The sequence below is a fragment of the Lycorma delicatula genome, chromosome 7 (assembly GCF_047948215.1).
Source record: "Lycorma delicatula isolate Av1 chromosome 7, ASM4794821v1, whole genome shotgun sequence".
Classification (NCBI taxonomy): Eukaryota; Metazoa; Arthropoda; class Insecta; order Hemiptera; family Fulgoridae; genus Lycorma; species Lycorma delicatula.
Genome location: NC_134461.1, coordinates 78,349,716 through 78,369,721, shown reverse-complemented (window position 1 = coordinate 78,369,721; position 20,006 = coordinate 78,349,716). Strand labels below are relative to the sequence as shown.

The 20,006-nt window shown below is 27.9% G+C and overlaps 1 protein-coding gene across 1 annotated transcript; it reads right to left on the bottom strand.

Annotated features, from left to right (window-relative positions):
* Nucleotides 1–308: 308 nt before the first annotated feature.
* Nucleotides 309–19,554, bottom strand: Ubc6 (ubiquitin conjugating enzyme 6). The gene is made up of 4 exons (XM_075370627.1): nucleotides 19,289–19,554; nucleotides 16,599–16,679; nucleotides 5,712–5,916; nucleotides 309–1,877 (listed from the first exon to the last, which is right to left on the bottom strand). Exons 1-4 carry the CDS (start codon nucleotides 19,330–19,332, stop codon nucleotides 1,752–1,754), a joined length of 456 nt encoding a protein of 151 aa, XP_075226742.1. The 5' UTR covers nucleotides 19,333–19,554; the 3' UTR covers nucleotides 309–1,751.
* Between the last annotated feature and the right edge of the window lie 452 nt (nucleotides 19,555–20,006).

Below are 20,006 nucleotides of genomic sequence, written 5' to 3'. Positions count from 1 at the left end.
CTACTTCTCAAAATTACCTTTAAAGAGAATAGATAACTTAACGAAAATATTTTTCAAGTAGAGTATAGTAATGATTTCCTAATAAAGAATAATTTTGTTTTTAAATTGTAATATCAGAAAGTTAATTTTATATCAAATCATATGAGATCATCAGTTTTTTTTTCATTTAGCAGTAAATTTGTCAGTCATTTAATTACTACCATATAATATAGTTAAAGAATTCAGTTAACACATATTACTAATTTACAGGATACATTTATATATATTTTTAAAACAACACAATAAACACAAAATAAAAAAGATTACAATTAATTTTAAAATTATTATTGAAATTCAACAGATATCACAAGATAACATGATTTAATATTTCTAATTTACACAACAGTAAAAAAAATAAACAGACCAGAACCCTAGTTAACTGTCATAATGTAGGCTCACTCCTTTTCAGGCTAGTGGGAATTCCTACAAGATAAAACCTAACAATAGAATATATAGCTACCATTTACAAATTATACAAGAAAAAATAAAAAACATTGGGTACAGTTTCTGTGTCCAAGGTTAATTGCTTACTGAAAACATTTATTGGCTATCAACTAATATATCTTTATTGGCTAGAGAATGATGCTCCAAAAACTATGAAAAGATTTATTATTCATGAAGAAATTTATATCAGAATTTGAAAAGAAACAATTTACTTTCTTTTTTAACTTTTCTGTTTAGGAGTATTTTTTATAATTATATGCAGCTTCTCTATCAGCAGTTAGTTACTCTTGCAAATACCTTCTCTAAGATTACTACAGCTTCATTTAGTTGCTGTTTTTTCCAAACAAATGGCAGCTGATATAAAAACTAGGAGTACTGTTAAACTCCTCAGACTGTATATGTTTGAAAAGCCTGTAAAATATAGTCTATTAAATGAATTCAATATTAAAAATGAATCTGTATTCTAATAAAACTGCATCAAAAATTAGGGTTCCGTTCTACATTAAAACAATAAGCAAGGATTTAAAAATTTATTTATATACATTTATGTATAAAAAAATTAAATAAAAAAGCAAAATGAGTAATATTGTGTATTTACAGAAAATAAAGAACAAACACATCGGTGCACAATAGTAATAAATGTTAATAAGTTACAATAGCAAATTAAAATAACAGCGAAAATGGCATTCATTTATAATGAGTGTGTTTTGTACTTAATAATTTATTTATTTACTAATTACAAACATATTTATTATTTATCACTCGAGGCATAATACACATTAAAAGATTGAAAGAAAATACAATAAAATTCAAATCATAAAAACAATAATTAAATATATCTGTCCAATGATGTCTGTTTATATTTAACACCAAATAAATTATACAATAAAACTCAAAATATAAGTTATTTGAAATATAATAAAATATTTCTGTACAAAATTATTAAATTGAAATTATAATAATCTGTTAATTCTACGCATATATGTACGGTTAATTAAAAAGAAAAAAATTAAATGAATTGCATTTAATCTAGGTGACCCTTTTCATACAAAGGTGTGCAATTTATTTTACAAAACACAATAAAATAATAATATTTATTATAATTATAAAGACAAGATGACGATGATAATAATTAATGATTCTTTATCAATCATTATAATTATACAACTGAATAACTGTTTCTGTTTTCACTTATTAGTTCTTCCTATTCTTCTTTTTCTTCTTTCATTTTGTTTTTTAATAAGGTATACAATAATCAATAAAACGTATTAATCCACAAAACTCTGTTCTACACAAGCCTTCACCCTTTTTTCATACTCTCTTCTATTTTCTTTGTACAATTGAGCGGCCATAGAATTGGCTGGTGAATTTGGATTTGGATCACTTAGTAGCGACTGTAAAACAATAGAAACTAGGTATAGAAAAATAAATATGAATAACATAAATATGAATAACAGCATTCAACTACTATCAACACTATTCCACCTTTTCTTTAAATTAAACATTGTTGTTCCTGAGTATGTATCATACTTTTTTTTTTTGTTAAAAATTAGATTTCTTTAGCAAACACTTAGGAATCTAAAAATTAATAAAACAACATGAACACAGTTAAGGAAAATATGTATGGTACAATAAATGCAATATTTGACAGCTGTAGTGACTGAAAAGATGTGGTGCTGTTAAATTTTTAATATGAATACACTTTACAGTGTCATTTTCTTTTAACTCTTTAAACACTTTCTGCAGACATATCGACAGTTGAAAGATAATTATGCTACAGATAAAATGACAGGTCTCTTAGTCATTATGTAATATTTTTGCTTGTTTTATTATAAATCTGTTTGGTGGATATTCTTTCATATAACCAGTATAAATTGCATTATGAAAGTACCAAAAAGATAAACTACGCCTCGATCACGAGAGCTTTTATTATGTACTCCCATTCTTAAGTTCTTGGTTCTAATTAAGCTAGTATAAGCTTAAAAACAGTTTTGCTGTCTCTGTGGTCCATGACTTATCACTTATCTTTTACCATAACTCCTTGATGCAATTTGTAAACAAATACCATCAAGGTGAAATTATGTCTATAAGCTCTTACTGTATGACCATACCATTATCACATATAAACTTTCTAACTCATCTCTTACTTATTCCATAAATAAGGAAAGTGACAAAACACTCAAAATGGATCTTACCACAGCCAGAGAAGCTCTGCCGGTATTATGGAGCTACCCAATTATAAGCTGAGGCTCTAGCAAATGATAGCTAACCCAACAGTCTCGTTCCAACAACAATAAACAGAACTTTAGCCAAAAATTCTGTTCCTCATTTTTTAAATGACTCATATTATAATACATAGAGTAATAAACTGCAACATTGGGTAAATAAATACAGAAGTGTTACCTAGAGGTAGCTGCTTTAGGTTGGGCTAATTTTTATATTGTATTTGGTTTCATACTGTGTATAAATTCTGGATTCAGTTTTGAGTCCCATGAATGATATTAAAAGTAATTTTCAACATAATGCAAGCATCATTTATCAACTTCTGCAGAATAATATTTATTAGAAAATGCTAACCTAAGACCAAAAGGCAAAAGAGGATTATAGCTAGTAAAATGAAGAAAATGTGCCACATCAAATGTTTAATTCTAGACATATTTTTTATAAATATCATGCATGTAGTTTCACATATAGAAAATTGAAAATTACATTTAATTGATGTAAATGGAAAATGTAGACAAGTACTTAAGGATATTGTAATGGGCACTAGGAGAGTTATGTTTTCTCTTTAATAAATGAATGTCTTTTTATCAATTAACAAGAAGAAATAAAGTTTCCAATAATTCTTGTTTATTGTCTTAACATCTATCATTTCACCCCAATCCTAAGTTTTCTGGCAAATCTTAAAAATTAATTATAATAAATCATTCCATATGCCTTACATTCTAATGAAGCTTGTATTATAAGTAATATTAATTTTTTAATCCCGAGTCTTAAAAGTCCAACAAAAAGTTTAAAAACAACTCAAATAAATGCTTATTTCTTATACCATAACAAATCAATAAATGTAACAGATATGGTGGGATGCAGCTAGAATGTATAAATATCTGAAAATTATTATGTTGATCCACAATTATCAGATAAGAGAACCAGATTGATCAGACAGTAATTCCTGAAACTACGAATGTAAGCAACGAATAAATACAATCATTTAAACAGAGTATTCATCAATTTCAATATGTCACGTAGAAGACTAGTCTATCACTTATGACATAAGAGATAAAGTATAAATTAGATTTAAAAGCATTAATCCTTTACCCTCCAATTATAACATCAAGTAGTGCCACTGGGTCTCCAGTTTTTTGATCACTTAGTTCCCTATCAGCTATTAATAAAATTTATGGTGATTACCTTATGTATATGGTAAAATTGGTTATATCAAAAACTTATTTTAAAAAAACTTTCATTTAATCAAAAAATAGGGTTTACGTGTCAATTACAATAATTTTTTTCAGTGTGATATTTCTGGAAACCATTTTCTGGATGTAAACCTGGGTTTATGGAACTACATCGGGCCAACATTGGGGTTATCTATTTCATCATAATTACCTTCCCTTTCACTGTAAATATAAAAAATGGCATTTCTTGATCACTTTCTTCAAAATTATAATCAGGATCTTCATCACTACTATCATTAAATTCATTTTCAATATCAGTATCAGTTAAAAAACTACTAGAACTGATAGATGCCATTATCAACTCAGAGTACATAACCTCACATCAAGAACATAATTAAGTGTAAATCAATCTATTTTCGATTCTATCAATATTATGATCTTATAAACAGATGTAAGTTTGTTTTTGGATCTCTGTGCATTACCATGGTTAGTTTAAAAATGTTTAGTCATATTTAACAAAGAAATGCTACATATAAAATTTATTGTAGAGTTATTCTCGTCAAAGGAGCAGTACCAGTAAATTATGATGTAAAACTGTATTTGACAAAGGGTTAAACCTAAAATATACAACCACGACCTTCAGTATACATTTTTAATTTAATTATCTATTTAGGACTCATTTTCTACTTTAAAGAAGTAGATAATAGGTCCATAGATGTTGCCTTAACAGGCAGGTATCTGTAAAAAAAAAAAAAAAAAAAAAGTTCAAAAGTCATTCCTTAGGAATGATTAACAGCAAATTATAGCAATGCAGCTTTCAATAGCTATGCTACCAAGTTAACTGATGGTTGATATACCCAGTACAAAGCTTGAAGGTGTGCTATTATTATCTTTGAGAATTACTAAGTTAAAATCAATACTATGGAAACTAACGCTGTAAAATCCACAAAAATTATTTTTTTAATTCAATACAATGACAACCTCTTGGGTATGATATTTTGAATTACATTCCTTTAACTGGATCTCTGGGAAGGGACTATAAGAGGTATGTGATATATTAATAAAGCTTCATGGATTCAGAACTTAGTCATGCTGAATGAAGTGCAATAAGATATACAGGTGGATTGAAGTTTGTGTATAAGCAGAAGAAAGGCTGGAACTAGCTACAGGCCAGGAGTCATTGATAACACAAGAGGGAAAAGATAAGAAAATATATGACTGAAATAGTAAAAGGAAAGTCAGTTCTTATGTAGTTGATAAAAAAGTACCTCATGTTTCTGAGGAAAGCAATGTGTTTACAGAAGAATGTTTAATAAAAGAACAAAAAGAATATATAACACAAAGAAAAAAAGGACAACATGACAATCTGATTTCTTTTAAAATTTGACTCCACTTCACATAACATCTCAGAGAATGACATTCTGAAATGTGAGGATAAATATACAAAATTTTATATAAAAAAATACAACTTTAACAACTGCTGTTTGTTGCCCTCACACAGGTCTTGAGTAAGTGAAGAGCCTTCCTGCTTGAAGCAATAACAGTTACTATGTTGAGCAGTACAGTAGGAAGTTGTAAAAACAGATAAGCCAATGTACAGATTTCTTTCAAATTTTTGGTGGCTTGATAAAATTACAACCAATTTATACTCTCACAATGAGTAAAAGCATTTATTTTAATAAGATTTTTTTGCTACATCAGCTAAATAAATAATGAACTTTGTTCACTGTAGTAATTCTATATCGATAACATTAGCTTTCTGAATCACGAAAAATGAAATCAATCTTAAACTATAAAATAATTTTTAAAAAAACAATAAAACTAATTAACCTGTATAGATGTCAGTATAGCAGAAACATCATATGTAGGGCTCCATCTGTTTTGCAGAATATCTAAACATATTCCTCCATCAGCATATACATTTGGATGAAACATTTTTGATACAAACCGAACAGTTGGTGGTTTATTTGGATATTCTTCTGTGAATTCTATAGTTAATTTAAAAGTACCATCTTCAAAGGGGGTATCATGAGGCCTAAGGAAACAAAAATAAAACTCAGTTAAAATAAAATAAAAATAAAATATTCTGGTGGATTTTCTGGTTTATATATAAAAGTTTTTTTTTTTTTTAATTTATACTACTTTTCAAATGTAATGATAAGAAAAAACTGTATGACTACAAAATTCCCACTATTCTTACCATAAAAAAATTCTCCATGATGATTTCTTTCCAAGATGCAAATGATTAGAGCATTAGTGAAGTTAATTACTTCTTATTTCAGAGTGCAATTGCATTCACGTAAATCAACCATAACCATACCAATATCACACATCAAAATTGTTGTTTTACATTATTGTTATTTATCACATAACAGAAATGCCAAAAGATTTAAGTATTTAAATTTCTTGTTTAAAAAAAGAAGAACCTTGCTATCTTTAAAATGATTGGTTAACAGTGATAAATTCACCCACATGATAAACAGTACACATGTATTTTTCAACTACAAAAGTTCACTGAACCTGGAATATAACTTCATGACCCAACAAAAGAAAGCACAATTACGTTTAGTATATATATATATATATAGACATACATAATTCTTCACTTCTCATTTACATATGAAGTTCATTTATGTTAAAACATGAAAATAAAACATCTCCGGTGATTTATTTGCAGTCTTTAAAGTGTTTAATTTGACAAAACACAGATTTTTGTTAAATTCTTGTGCAACCCCTAAATATATTAGATTCACAAATATTTCATCATAATAACCTATATAATATGTAGCACTATTACTAAAATAAGTTTAATGAGAAGAAGTAAGACTAAAAAATAGTATTTTAAAAACTTTTGGCCAGAACCATAAAACTGATTTAACGGCAAACAATATTGCAAAGACATTTTAACCTATTGTAGGTGGTAAAACTGAATTCCATAAAAGAAAAACACAAACATCAACATTTTTTTAACTGAGAAATGAAAAACATCAACTTTTCCAAAGTTGAAGAAATAATTTTCTTGATTAACCCTTTAACATGTTAGTTATGCAAGTAATTGTGACCCCCTATCAGCATGGAAATAAAAAAAAAAATTACAGAAATGAGCATGTTAGTTGAATTTATTTTATTTGAACTTCTACTTAAGATATGTGTATAATATTTTAAACTTAAATAGTAAATATTCTAGAATACTGATTAATAAATGTTTTAACATGAAAAAGGAAGTGAACAGTTAATTTAAAAAGTTTTGTTAGTATCATAGATCTCATAACGTAGATCTATGCACTAGCCAGCTTCAGTTACACAAGCCAGTGAACTTAAACCCCAAGTTATTACTAACAAGTCATTACTAGTGTCTTGTAATGCATCCTCAGAAAATAAATCAGTCATTCTAATAAAAATCTAATATTGTAGGTCACTGTATCACCAGAACCATTATGCATTATACTACAAATTCATCCTCATCATCAGTCTCATCTAATGTAACAATATCTAGTAACATCGAGTAACATTTTATAACCTAATGATACTAATCCCCTATATTACTAAGTAAATTGAGCAAGTCATATTACACAACAGCAGCTGATAACAATACACGAAGCATACTAACTATTACAGCAAAACACGTCTAAAGGTTAAAATATTTTCTACTGTTTTATATTAATATTTCATCTAAATAGAAATTATTAATATATTAATAAAAATAAAAATATTACTATTTTCTATTCATAATGTTTAGGAAAGAAGCAATTTCCAAGACTTAAATTTTACTCAACTGAGCATAAAATATTATCAGATAAATCTCCTTCCAACAGATCCACCACGTTTTCTTTTCCTCATTTTTTCTGCCTTTCAAAGAGATATTATGGAAGGGAATTAGCTGCTACCTAGCTCCATCCTGTGCTGCTATTAGTACTTCAAGCCAGAAGGATTGCTGCTTTTTTAATGGGTCTTCACAGCAGGACAGCGACTCTACCTGTGGGCTTGTTTGTGTCTCCTATCTTTGTCTATCCAAGGGATTGTACAGAAGTACCTCCTATTGGGTGAAGTCCAACAGAGTAAATTTTATTCCTAAAATCTAATCTAACCTAAATCTAACATTAACAAAATAATGAAATTTTAAAAACTTTTTTTTACTTTTTATTATTACTTTTAAGACCATCATAATGGATCACTTTAGTTCATTTTTTTTTTGGCAAGTTCAAGTTTTTCTTTTCTTGCTGATTTGTTGTTTTTCAGCTTTTCTTTTTTGCCAGTAATTTCTAAGGGTTTTGATAGGAATCTTGTTTCTTTATTTTTTAATTTCTCATAGTTTCCGGTTTTCGTTTTTAGGTTTTCACGGGTTATGTCTAATTCCTCCATGTCTTTCTGTACTTCGTATAACCAGTTCGGTCTGCTTTTCTTGTTCCAGAAAAGTTTGATTATCCGTCTGATAAGTCTGGTCTCTTCCATTCTGAAAATATGTCCTAGAAAGGAAATTATCTTCTTTCTAAATTTATTAGTTATCGGGATGATAGTTTTGTAAATCTCTTCGTTTGGAATAATTCTCCACATCCCGCCTTTTTTAATGTTTTTCCCGATGCATCGTCGTAGAATCTGTCTTTCAATTTTTCCAGTTTGTCGGTAAATCTTGTCTGGTACGGTCCAATATGGTTTCGCATCCGTAAAGTATTTCTGGTTGGATAACTGAGTTATAATGTCTTATTTTTGTGTTTATGGACATGCATTTTTTGTTATAGATGTTTTGTGTTTTTATTGTGGCTTTGATGAGTTTATTTATTCTTTCATTCCAGTTTGGATTTTCTTGGAGGTTGTGCGTGATGTTTTCCCCCAAATATTTAAAGTTTTCTACTAGATCTATGTCATTATTGTTTATTTTTACTTTGCTTATGCAAAGTGGGCCTCTCACCATAATTTTGGTTTTTTCGTATGAAATTTTTAGACCGATTTTTCCTGCAATCTCTTCCAGTGTTGACAGTTGGTATCTGGCCTCTTCTATATTTTGGGATAGTAGGGCTAAATCGTCCGCAAAGCTTAGGCAATTTACTGAGATACCTTTTCCAATTTTAACGTTGTCTTTATTTAATTTTTTCCAATCCCGTATTATAAATTCAAGGGCACAGTTGAATAAAGGCGGTGACAGTCCATCTCCTTGTCTCAGTCCTGTTTTGATGTCGAATGGATCAGATATTTCTCTCCTGAATTTAACCTTGGATTTGGTATCCGTTAGTGTTAGTCCGATGATTTTGACTAGTTTTGGGTGAAGCCCTAAATTTCTCAGGATTTTTAGCAGGGATTCTCGATGTACACAATCATATACTTTCTTGAAATCAATAAAATTCACTACCAGTTGTTTATTCATTAGTTTATGATACCCTATAATTAATTTTAAATTTAGAATTTGTTCTGGGCAGCCTCGCCATGGTCTAAATCCCCCTTGGTATTCCCCTAGTTCTTGTTCCAGTTGGTCTTTGATTCTGTTGTAAATTATTCTTGATAGAATTTTGTAAGTGCAATCTAGTAAGGAAATTCCCCTATAGTTGTCAGGGTTTTATCACCTAGGTTTTATTCACCTAAAGTTTTATCACCTTTTTTATGTAAAGGGTGGGCTATTGCAGTTTTCCATTCTTCTGGAAATTCCTCTTTGTGCCTTTAGAAGTTTTCTAAAGCTTTCTCTCATGATGTTGGCATTTTCTTTATCAGTATGTGCCAGATTTCCTTCTGAATTTCTTAACATTAGTGTTGGGGCATTAAATGTAGTGTTCTTCAGTTTAAAGTTTTTGTAATATTGTCTTGTATTATTTTTATGGAAGTCTTCCTCAATCTGTTCTAGTAATTTCTTGTGATACTCCCTCTTTTGATTTCGGATTATTTTTTGTGCGAGTTTTCTTTGCATTCTTAGTTTTTGTTGGTTCTCTTCTGTCTTTCTTGATTGGAAGATCAACCAAGCCTTGTGTCCGTTTGCCAGTGCTTGATCACAGATAATGTTCCACCATTGGTGTTTCCTTTTTTATGTGGCGGTGCAATTTCTGATGCTATTTCTTTTAGTTTTTCCACCAGGGCTTCTAGTTTGTTTTCAGTCCCTAGTTGGTCTGTTTTTTCGGTGTATGTGACATTTCCTGTAATTCTATTCTGGTCATATTGCTTTTTAAATCTTTTGCCCCTTGCAGATTTTCTCCGTGGTGTCATTTTGATTTTAATTTTGATTAAGTAATGATCTGAGTCTACTTCCAAACCTCTCATCACTTTTACATTGTAGATCTCTTTGTGTGAATTTTTTTCCATACAGACATGGTCGAGTTGAAACTCTCCTAGTTTCCAGTTGGGACTTTTCCAGGTTTTCATTCTTTTGGCTTTTCTGGGTAGTCTGGTGAATTTAGATAAAAGGTCGTGATTTCTACAGTAATCCACCAGTCTTTGGCCATTTGCATTTGTTCTTTTCTGTACAGGCCATTTACCAATGATATCTTGGTATCTTTTTTCCTTTCCCAACTGTGCATTGAAATCCCCTAATAGAATTTTGGTTATGTCTTTTGTTTATTTTGGTAGTTATCTGGTTTAATAGGTTCCAGAAAATAAAAAAAATTTGTAATAATATGTAAAATTAAAAATGTTTTATATTAAATTGAAAAAAAGACTAAAATGGATTGTTAATTAATATTTTTGCACTACTACAAATATTCTGAAATATGAATACAGAAAAACTGCATTTAAAGAACAGATTTTTAAGACATTAAAAGAATGATATTCCATTTTTATAACTTAAGGAATTCTAAAGATAAGGGTTAAAGTCAAACACATATTACTTAGTACAGCTGAACAATAATTGCTTGCTAATTTATTTCTATTAAAAACTATAATGATATCAAAATTTATAGACTAATGTGAGAGTTCATTGTACGTATTTAATTAAGAAAAAAATATGTTCAAAAAGCAATAATAATATACAAGCACACCTGTCAATATAATAAAACAAGCAAATTCTACAGTGAAAGATCAAAACAGATTGGAAAAAATTTGTGAAATACATGTTAACATATTATGCCCCAGCTAGTGTCCTAACAATCTATATTCACCAATGAACAGGATCTGATTATCGTTAATACTCTTTTAACTATTGTAAATATTTTATGGATAGGGGAAACCAACCATTTGCAAAGTAATTTAATTGTTAAAATTACATTATATACTATATATTTCAAAAAGGTATAAACAAATCACATACATACACACTAATATATATATATATATATATATATTTTTTTTTTTTTTTGAAATTTATATATCTGTATTTAAAGTAATACAAATACTTTATTTAAATTTGAAGTAATTAAATAAGAATAATATGATCATGTTATATTCATAACTGACATACAGGTGATTCCAAATTGTATAGCTCTCTTGGGAGATTATTCTACAGTCAAAAATAAGAAAAAAATTCATATAAATCTTAGGTCAGAAAACAGTTTGTTACCAAGTTTCAGCTCGTGAAATATATAGTCCTGCTTTCTGCTCCCTCTGTAAAATTAAACTGTACAAAAATTCTTGGAGTATAAATCAAGGGGTAAATTTGGTGCTTCCTAATGGTTTTTCATCTAAGAAATTGAATAAAAATGGTCCCAAACTTCTACCTCACTCTGGATTTTAGGAAAAACAGGATAACATATGAAAATGTTTTGTCGGAAAACACACTTTTTTAGGTATGAAACAAAATAACTTTGTTAATTAACCAATAAACAAACAAAAATTTCGAGTTAACTTTGTGGATAATTAATTCTGAGAAAATGTATGCTTAAACCACAACAAATCGATGCTGGTCATGAACATTTTGTCAGAAATGCCAATGCTGAAGAGCAATATTGAATGTGGTAACAATTATCTCCCATCTCAAGCACCAAAAGGTTGTCAAATCGCTTTCATGTTTTGCAATCTAGTGTGAGGTGAACGTTACAGGAGGAAATTATACCTACTCCATTCAACATGAGTACAATAGTTATTGCCGCCACCTGACTTTAATAAAAGGATGAAATTCTACTGATAGTTAATTAGAAAATGTGAACATCATCCTGATTTCCTAAGTAATATTTTAATTACTAACAAATTCTGTTTTACAAGAAATGGCACTGTAAATAATCGAAACTCACACTTTGGCAGAGAAGAAAATCCCTGTGAGACAGTCAATTCCAGTGCACTTTTTCATTTAATGTGTGGCGTGGTCATCTTTGTGATATCTCATAGGTCCTTTTTTCTTACTGCCAAGAGTTAATGGACAGTGGTACTTGCATTTTTTGCAAACTAATCTGATGGAACTCTTGGAAGATATCCACTTGCAGATATGGTTTATCAATGATGGCGCACCTGCTCACTATTGTTGTGATGTGAAGCCATTCAAATAACACAATTATTAAGCAATGGAATGCTTGAAATGGACCAGTAAAATAGCTACCTTGATCTTACGCCAGTAGACTTTTTCCTTTGGTATTGGATGAAGTTTTTAGTCTATTCTGCTTGTATTAGTACACAAGAAGAACTGAGGCATTGTATAATAGAAGCTGGAGCTACTATTATGAATGATAATGATGCTATTAGACATTCCTGGTAGCATGAATTCATCAAGCTGAACTATGCATTAAACAGAATTATGGCCACATTGAGCAACTGCTTTGAAGAAATGTTTGCAGCTTTATCAAGTAACCATTTTGATATTTAATAATTTTTAGAAAAAAACCAAAAAGTATGTGATTTTTATTTATTTTATATCTATTTTTTATTCATTTTTTTCTGTTATTGATAATTTTTTTTCCATTTACATTATACTATTCAAACATTGATGAAGATTGTTCTGTTCAAAATTATATCACTTCTCTGATCCAGTTAGTGTGTTTTGTTTCTAATTAAAGTTGAACTTCTCAAATTTGTGTTTAATTTTAATAGATGTTATTTACATAAATTTTCTCAGAATCAAATTCTAAGTTAACTAGAAATTTTTATTAGTAAATTAAAAGTTATTTTATTCCAAACCTAAAAAAGTATATTCTTCAACAAAAACTTTTCATGTTTTATCCCATTTTTCTTGAAACCTAAGTGAGAGAGGTCTGAGACTACTTCTACTCAATTTTTTTTAGATCAAAAGGAAGGGCCATAAGGAAGCACCCAATCTACCACTTGATTTGTACCCCAAAAACGTTGGTACGATTTAATTTCACAGAGTGAGTAGAAAGGAGGACTATATGTTTTGCAAGCCAAAACTCTCTCTATAACATTTTTTCTTATTTTTGGCTATAGAATCATCTCCCGACAGATTGCTGTAGAATTTGGAATCACCTGTATATATATATGTATAATTAATTAATATCAGTGGATATTGTATTAATAATTTTCTGATTTTACTCATGCATTTTTTTTATAAATTAAAAAATGATTTTTTTTTTTTGAAAAAAAAATTTAATTTAATCTCATATTTAATATTAGTTTGTTTATTTTTACAACTTTAATATAGAAATCAAGTGACCTACTTCCCCATTTTATGTTATTCTATAAATTATGATGTTATTAAGTCCCAAACAGAAATAACTTTGTAAACATTTACTGATCAACCATGTTAAATAAATCTTCTGTGTTAAACTATAACTAATTATAAACTCTATTTTTAAAATTTGTTATTTTTAAGTCAAGTTCAAAATCTATTAGCACATATTTTTGTATAGTTTTCAAACATCTAAAAATACAAAAAAAACAAACGTTTATATTAATTAACACATAATTTGTAATGTAAAGAACACAATTACCAAAACTGAAAAAAGATCTATGTTCCTTAGAGCACGAACATGGAATTAATTGTCTGACATTTTATTATTGTACTGAACTATTGTAGATTTAAAAATATAAATTCTTCTTAATAAGAATTTAAACTGATGTCGTTATTGTAAATTAATATAGATATACATATATAATTTTAAAATTAATTCCACATAATTGTATAATAATTTAATTAGTATTCTTACACAAATCAAAAACCTTTTAGTGACCAGTAAAAGCTATACAATCAAAAAATTACATTCTTTGCTTTTCTAAAACTGCTTAATTAAGAAGATCAGAGACTGTTATCCAAGGTTCAATTGTGTGTTTATTTCTTCACACAAGAATGATTTTAAGTATTTGTCAAATAAAAATTATAAGTTTTGTTCTGCAGGTAAATGTTAAAAGAACATATTTTTGCTATAAGTAACAAGTATATTGTTTTTCAGGTACTTTTTTTATACCTTTTGATAGATAAGATGACTAGAGAAAATGTATGTTTTCTGCAATTCTATTAAACTCTTTAACATTAGTTGGACAGGCAACTGCCACCTATCTGCATGGATTTAAAATAAATAAAAGTACAGAAATGAGCATGTTACTTGAATTTACTTTAACTTCTGCTTAAGATATGTGTACAATATTTGAAAATTAAATAGTAAACATTCTAGAATATTGATTAATACATTTTTAGTATGAAAAAGGAGGTACAGAATTAACTTAAAAGGTTTTGTTAGTGTGATAGATCTCAAAACATGGATCTATGCACAAGCTAGCTTCACAGTATACAAGCCAGCAAACTTAAACCCCAAGTTATTACAATAAGTGACTTTAATGCTCCTCCAGAAAATAAATCAGTCATTCAATTAAAAATTTCATCTTGTAGGAAACAACCACAACTGAATCATGATAACCATTATGCATTACACTACCAAATTCATCCTCATCATCAGTCTCATTTAATGTAACAATATCTAAATGATGCTAAGTCATCTAATAACCTTGCTACTTCATTATCAATAAAGTAAGCACTATTTTCTGCCATGTTTGAACTGTTTATTTCTACAAAAAATAACCTAACACAAATTGAATAAGAGTATACAAATTAGAAAAAAAACAAAAAAAAAACATTAAAGTAAGAAAACTCATGTTATAAACACAATGTTTTTATAACTACATTTGGAAAAAGAAAACGTTATATAAACACAACATTACTAAAAAAACAAGATAAATTACATTAATGAAAGAAAACATACTGTAAACACGATGCTTTTATAACAAAAATGTGTGTAAACTGAATAACAACAATGAACAACACGGCAGAAATCAGAATGACGGTAGTATGGTGGGAGGAATAGGCTACAGTAAAGCAACATTCAAAACAGCTGTTTCTCTGGGCAATTGTTACAGAAATTAGGCTTATGAGCAACATTTTATAACCTAATGATACTAATCCCTTATATTACTAAATAATCTGAGCATGTCATTTTACACAGCAGCGGCTGATAACAATACACGAAGCGTACTATTATGGTAAAACACTGTGGAACTGAATTTTCACTGCTGTAATAGTGCAGCAAAACATGTGTAAATGTTAAATCTAGTAAAAAATACATACTTATATCAATTCATTAAATTTTCCTTTAAAAATAATTAACAAAATTTTTTTAATGAGGTGCATACTTTTACCTTTCAAACGTAAAATAAAAGGATTAAAAAAATCCCAAAACTTACATATTTTTGGAATCCTTTTTTTAAGTACTTTTTTCACACTTTCACCTAATGAATTTCAAATAATTTTGGTTCTGACAGAAAATTATGTCTATCTACAATTCTATTTTCTTAAAATTGTCATAACTGTGATTATCATTCAACATCTATTAAATCAAAGTTAGTGTAGACATGTTGAGGTTTCAGGTGCACAAACATTTCAACCAAATATGTAAAATATTCTATTATAGTAAATAATATAAAAAGATAAACTACAGATTCTTCTTAAAATGTATTTCTGAGACATTCTGCTCAGTCAATATATTAATTAAACTATTAAAAAAATACTAAATTTACAATTTTATCAACAATTACTTCAAACATAATTAGATAGCGACCTACTTATTAGAAAAGACTTTTCAGAAATACCATACAAAATTATGATAGCAGCTAATTTGTTCTATTTTAATGAATATATCATAAACATAAAAAAAAACAAACACAGAGTTGCACACATAACAGTGCAATTATCTCAAAAGTTAAGGAAGACAATATCCATAAAAATCAAAATTTTTGAATACACAGAAACATTTCTAATCACCACTATTATAGAATATGTGTCGCACCACTTAGAAGAAAAAGGGCTGGCTCGTAGGTGGCTTTATTTAATTTACCATGAAGATGTATTTTTATAAAATGTATAAATGGAAATCTATTTATTAATAAAAATACGTTTCTACATAGTAAACAACACTTTTAAAAACTTTATAAAAAGGGAATCAAATGATTTACCAAGAGCCAATAAATTGTATCATTAGCCAATGAGAATAAAATTCATATTATCACTACAACAAAACAAATTAATAAATTATAGAGCATTTAATGTTATATAAACCTATTTAATATTTTGTTGTTTATTATGAATGTCAATGAAAAACAAACAAAATGTTAATACTTTACAATAAATCCTCCATTACATATAAACTTTTTTTTTTTTAATAATGGACTGTTTTAGCATAATGATATAAACATTTTCAAGGGTCTATAGTTATCTTTTACCCACAACTTAAATTAATTTAAAAGAACTATTTACAGAATACCAAATTCATTAAGAATCTTGTAATTATAGTCATAAAATTACATAATTACATCTGGCATTTTAAAGTTAAGTTGCATACTTTTTCTAATTTTACTGAAAGTAATACTTACCCGAATATAACAGCATTCCATATCATAATATTATTATCTGTGGGTGCTCCACTAACACCAGTAGGTGGGTCCTCTTGAAGTCTTAAAAAAAAAATTATGATATATTATTACCAAGATGTTAGGTAAATGAATAATTGGAATTATAACCAATATTTGTTAATATACAGAGTGATAATATACAACCTGGACTAATCTTATATCTGGAAGATTTATTACACAAATATCAGTTTAATTTTTTTCTATATGATTACAACTGTATTAGTTTTTATCTTAACATGTATATGAATAATTGTACTAACCCTTGGATTATCTTGTGGGCTCTCATTCAGCAAAATACAATTATGAGTAGGGATGGATAAACCAACACACAATACAATTAACAAACCATCAAACAGGTTATTAAAGCTGAATGCTGGGCAGACAACTGGATATTGTTGGCATTCAGTTTTGTTATAGATGTTGGCACCTATTTACTTAGAATAAACTAAAACATGGGACTAGGTACAAACTTTGAACTATGAGGAAAATCTTATATTTACATTAGAAAAATTAATTATTATACATTTCTTTTTACACAAAAGAACAGTTCACACTTAAGCAGTTACTATTTATAATTATTTGATGAATTCCTCAATATTCTGAGATCTTATAACATTATTGGATTAATTAAACAAAAGAAACTGATTTACCTCTCATTCTCTGTGGTTTCCAATGGGTTAAACATTAGGCTTGTTTTTCTTTTGACATCATGTTGTACACAAATCAATAAATATATAATACTTTTGTTGTTACAGTCAATTCCTGATTATCCACAAGTGGTTTAAGCCGTGAGGCCTCTCGAAAAAAATATTTTTATAACTATTCTTTTAAAAACTTATAGTTTTTAAAAGAATAGTTAAGCTATTCTTTCTCATTATGCTGTGATAGATTACTCCTTCATTAATTTGCTACTTGAATATGTGCTTGTTTTGAATATGATAACGCTGTATTCAATGTAGATATGATAGGATGATAATTCATTGTGTGATATAATTACGCTATGCAAACTATGAAATTCAATTAAAAAAAAGTGTTTTCAGTTACTAAAACAATCAATAGTGTCTTATTTTTTTTTTAAATACCTTAAAAGGGTAAAATCCACAATTTACTAATTTTTTTTTTTTAATGTCTATGTATTTTTTTTACATTAGCTAGCAGTTAACGTGTTTAAATTAGCATTAATGTATTATGTAGTACAAACAAAACTGTATGTACAATCTATTTACATACAGTATTGGCGATAGTGAACAGTTTTTAGGTGTTAATATGTATTTTGAATAAATTTCTGGATATTACTTTTACCAGGTACATAATAGTGCATGTAAATTCTTTACTGCAGTATGGTATTAGATCATTTTAACACATATTACTTTATTAAATTTTATTTTTGTACAAACCAGGATTTCACTATGATTTTGGATTATCCACAATCCTCTTCATTCATTATTGCAGATAATCGGGAATTGGATGTTTATGTATTATTGGCCAATTAAACTCACAAAATTTTAAAATGGTATATACTGGATGCTTATGTTTTATTGGCCAATTAAACTCACAAAATTTTAAAATTATTTATTCTTTCTTTTTTGGCTTTTTACAATCTTCTGGTAAAATGTGAACAGCTTGATGAGCTGTTATTGTTGTACACAAAAGTTCATTACTATATGTAGTCTGTAAAGAACTAAAATTACTGTTTAAGAGATAACTTTTATGCTATTAATTCTGTCAGATAAAAAATTCAAAATTTTCTGAAATATAAGAATACTGTCCATCACTTAGCTAAAAAATATTATCTCTTCAAAGAAAAATACAACTTCTAATAGACAAAAAAGCAACAGAAACAGCAATTATTTGAAGGGGTTAAAGTGCATATTAAGGAAGCTCCATTTATGTTTAATACTTATATAAATTATTATCATTAAAAGTAAGTCACAAATAAAAGTAAGATGACTCACTGTTGCAAAATATTGGATAATATAGTACCATACATATTTGAATATTTGTGTGTTTGCGATTCAAATAAAACAATTTTAATTATAAACTAACCAGAGATCCTCATATACTGATTGTCTGTATAAAGAGAAATTTGTAGATTCTCTCTCAAACCATGACGGCGTTATTTCCTTAGGTTAATATTTTCTAAAGGATTTTTTCTTAAGTTAACAAGGTTATGTTCAAATGAATTTTTACGAAAAATTTTATAAAGTACTTTAAAAAACAAATTTAATAACAAGTATATAATTTACACAAGTAAATTCAGTTGATACTTCATTTAATATTAAAACACATGACAGATAAGACGATTTGAAAGTTAACAAAAACGAAACTACCACTAAAATTACAACAGTACATGAACCAAAAACGGACCTAGCTATAAAACAGTTAAGATATTAATAGTTAGATGAATAACTCCTGTCCATAATAAATGTTATAATCACGTCAAAAAGTCCACCAAGCCTAAAGAAAACAATGGGTTGGCCTTGACAGGAATCGCACTATTTATCAAATTAACAAAATTTCCATTTACACAAGTGATAAAAATCTGATCTCGCATACACTAAAATTACATACAAAAATGTAATTAAGCTTCTTAAACATATTTATTAAATAATAAAAAAAATAATGTGGCTTCAAAACTTATATTACCGCACCTTTTAAAATCTCGCATCAATCGTCTTCTAGCAGGCGTAGACATTTTACAATATCACGAAAGGCAACCTAAAATATAAATTATGTTTGAGCAGTATTTGAAATTGATTATATTTCAATTAAAAAGTTCAGATATACGTAAAAAAATAACAAATTAATATTTCCCTAATTATATGCCCTAACCTCAGAGCACAAACTAGCTTTCAGCATAATACATTTTCTCAACAGATTTCTTCTTCCTTGTTTTTTCTATTACCTTATGGATTATATTTAGCCAACATTGAACGTATATCGTTACACAAAATTGTAATCGTCACGACTATTTTTAAAAAGCTAACTCATTTCTTCTTAATTTAATTTTAATAAAAATTAAGTAATTTGTTGTAAATTAGATTAAATTAAAATGTTGATAGTGAATATTTTTTAATCTTAATTGATTTTTAATACAATTATGGAATAATCAATTCCTTTAAAAACGTTAGCAGGCTATTTTCAGTGATAATACTACCTTCATTTTCGCGATAATACTAAACTCATTTCAATAATAATTAAAAAAAAAATTCCCAATTAACTAACATACGTCAACTAAATACACTATTACTATTTGTTTGAGCCGATCCGAATTATTTATAAGTTAGAAAACTTCAATTTTTTTTATAACGAACTTGAATTATTAAACAGACCGATTACTTCTTTTTTCCTCTTTCATGCGATTAGTGG

What these genes read in the sequence shown, in the direction of transcription:
- Ubc6 (XM_075370627.1), bottom strand. Translation starts at nt 19,332, where the DNA reads ATGTCTACGCCTGCTAGAAGACGATTGATGCGAGATTTTAAAAG. An exon ending in TGGAATGCTGTTATATTCGG is followed by an intron (nt 5,917 to 16,598) that starts GTAAGTATTACT and finishes TTGTTTCCTTAG; the next exon opens with GCCTCATGATACCCCCTTTG. An exon ending in CTATACTGACATCTATACAG is followed by an intron (nt 1,878 to 5,711) that starts GTTAATTAGTTT and finishes ATTGTTTTACAG; the next exon opens with TCGCTACTAAGTGATCCAAA.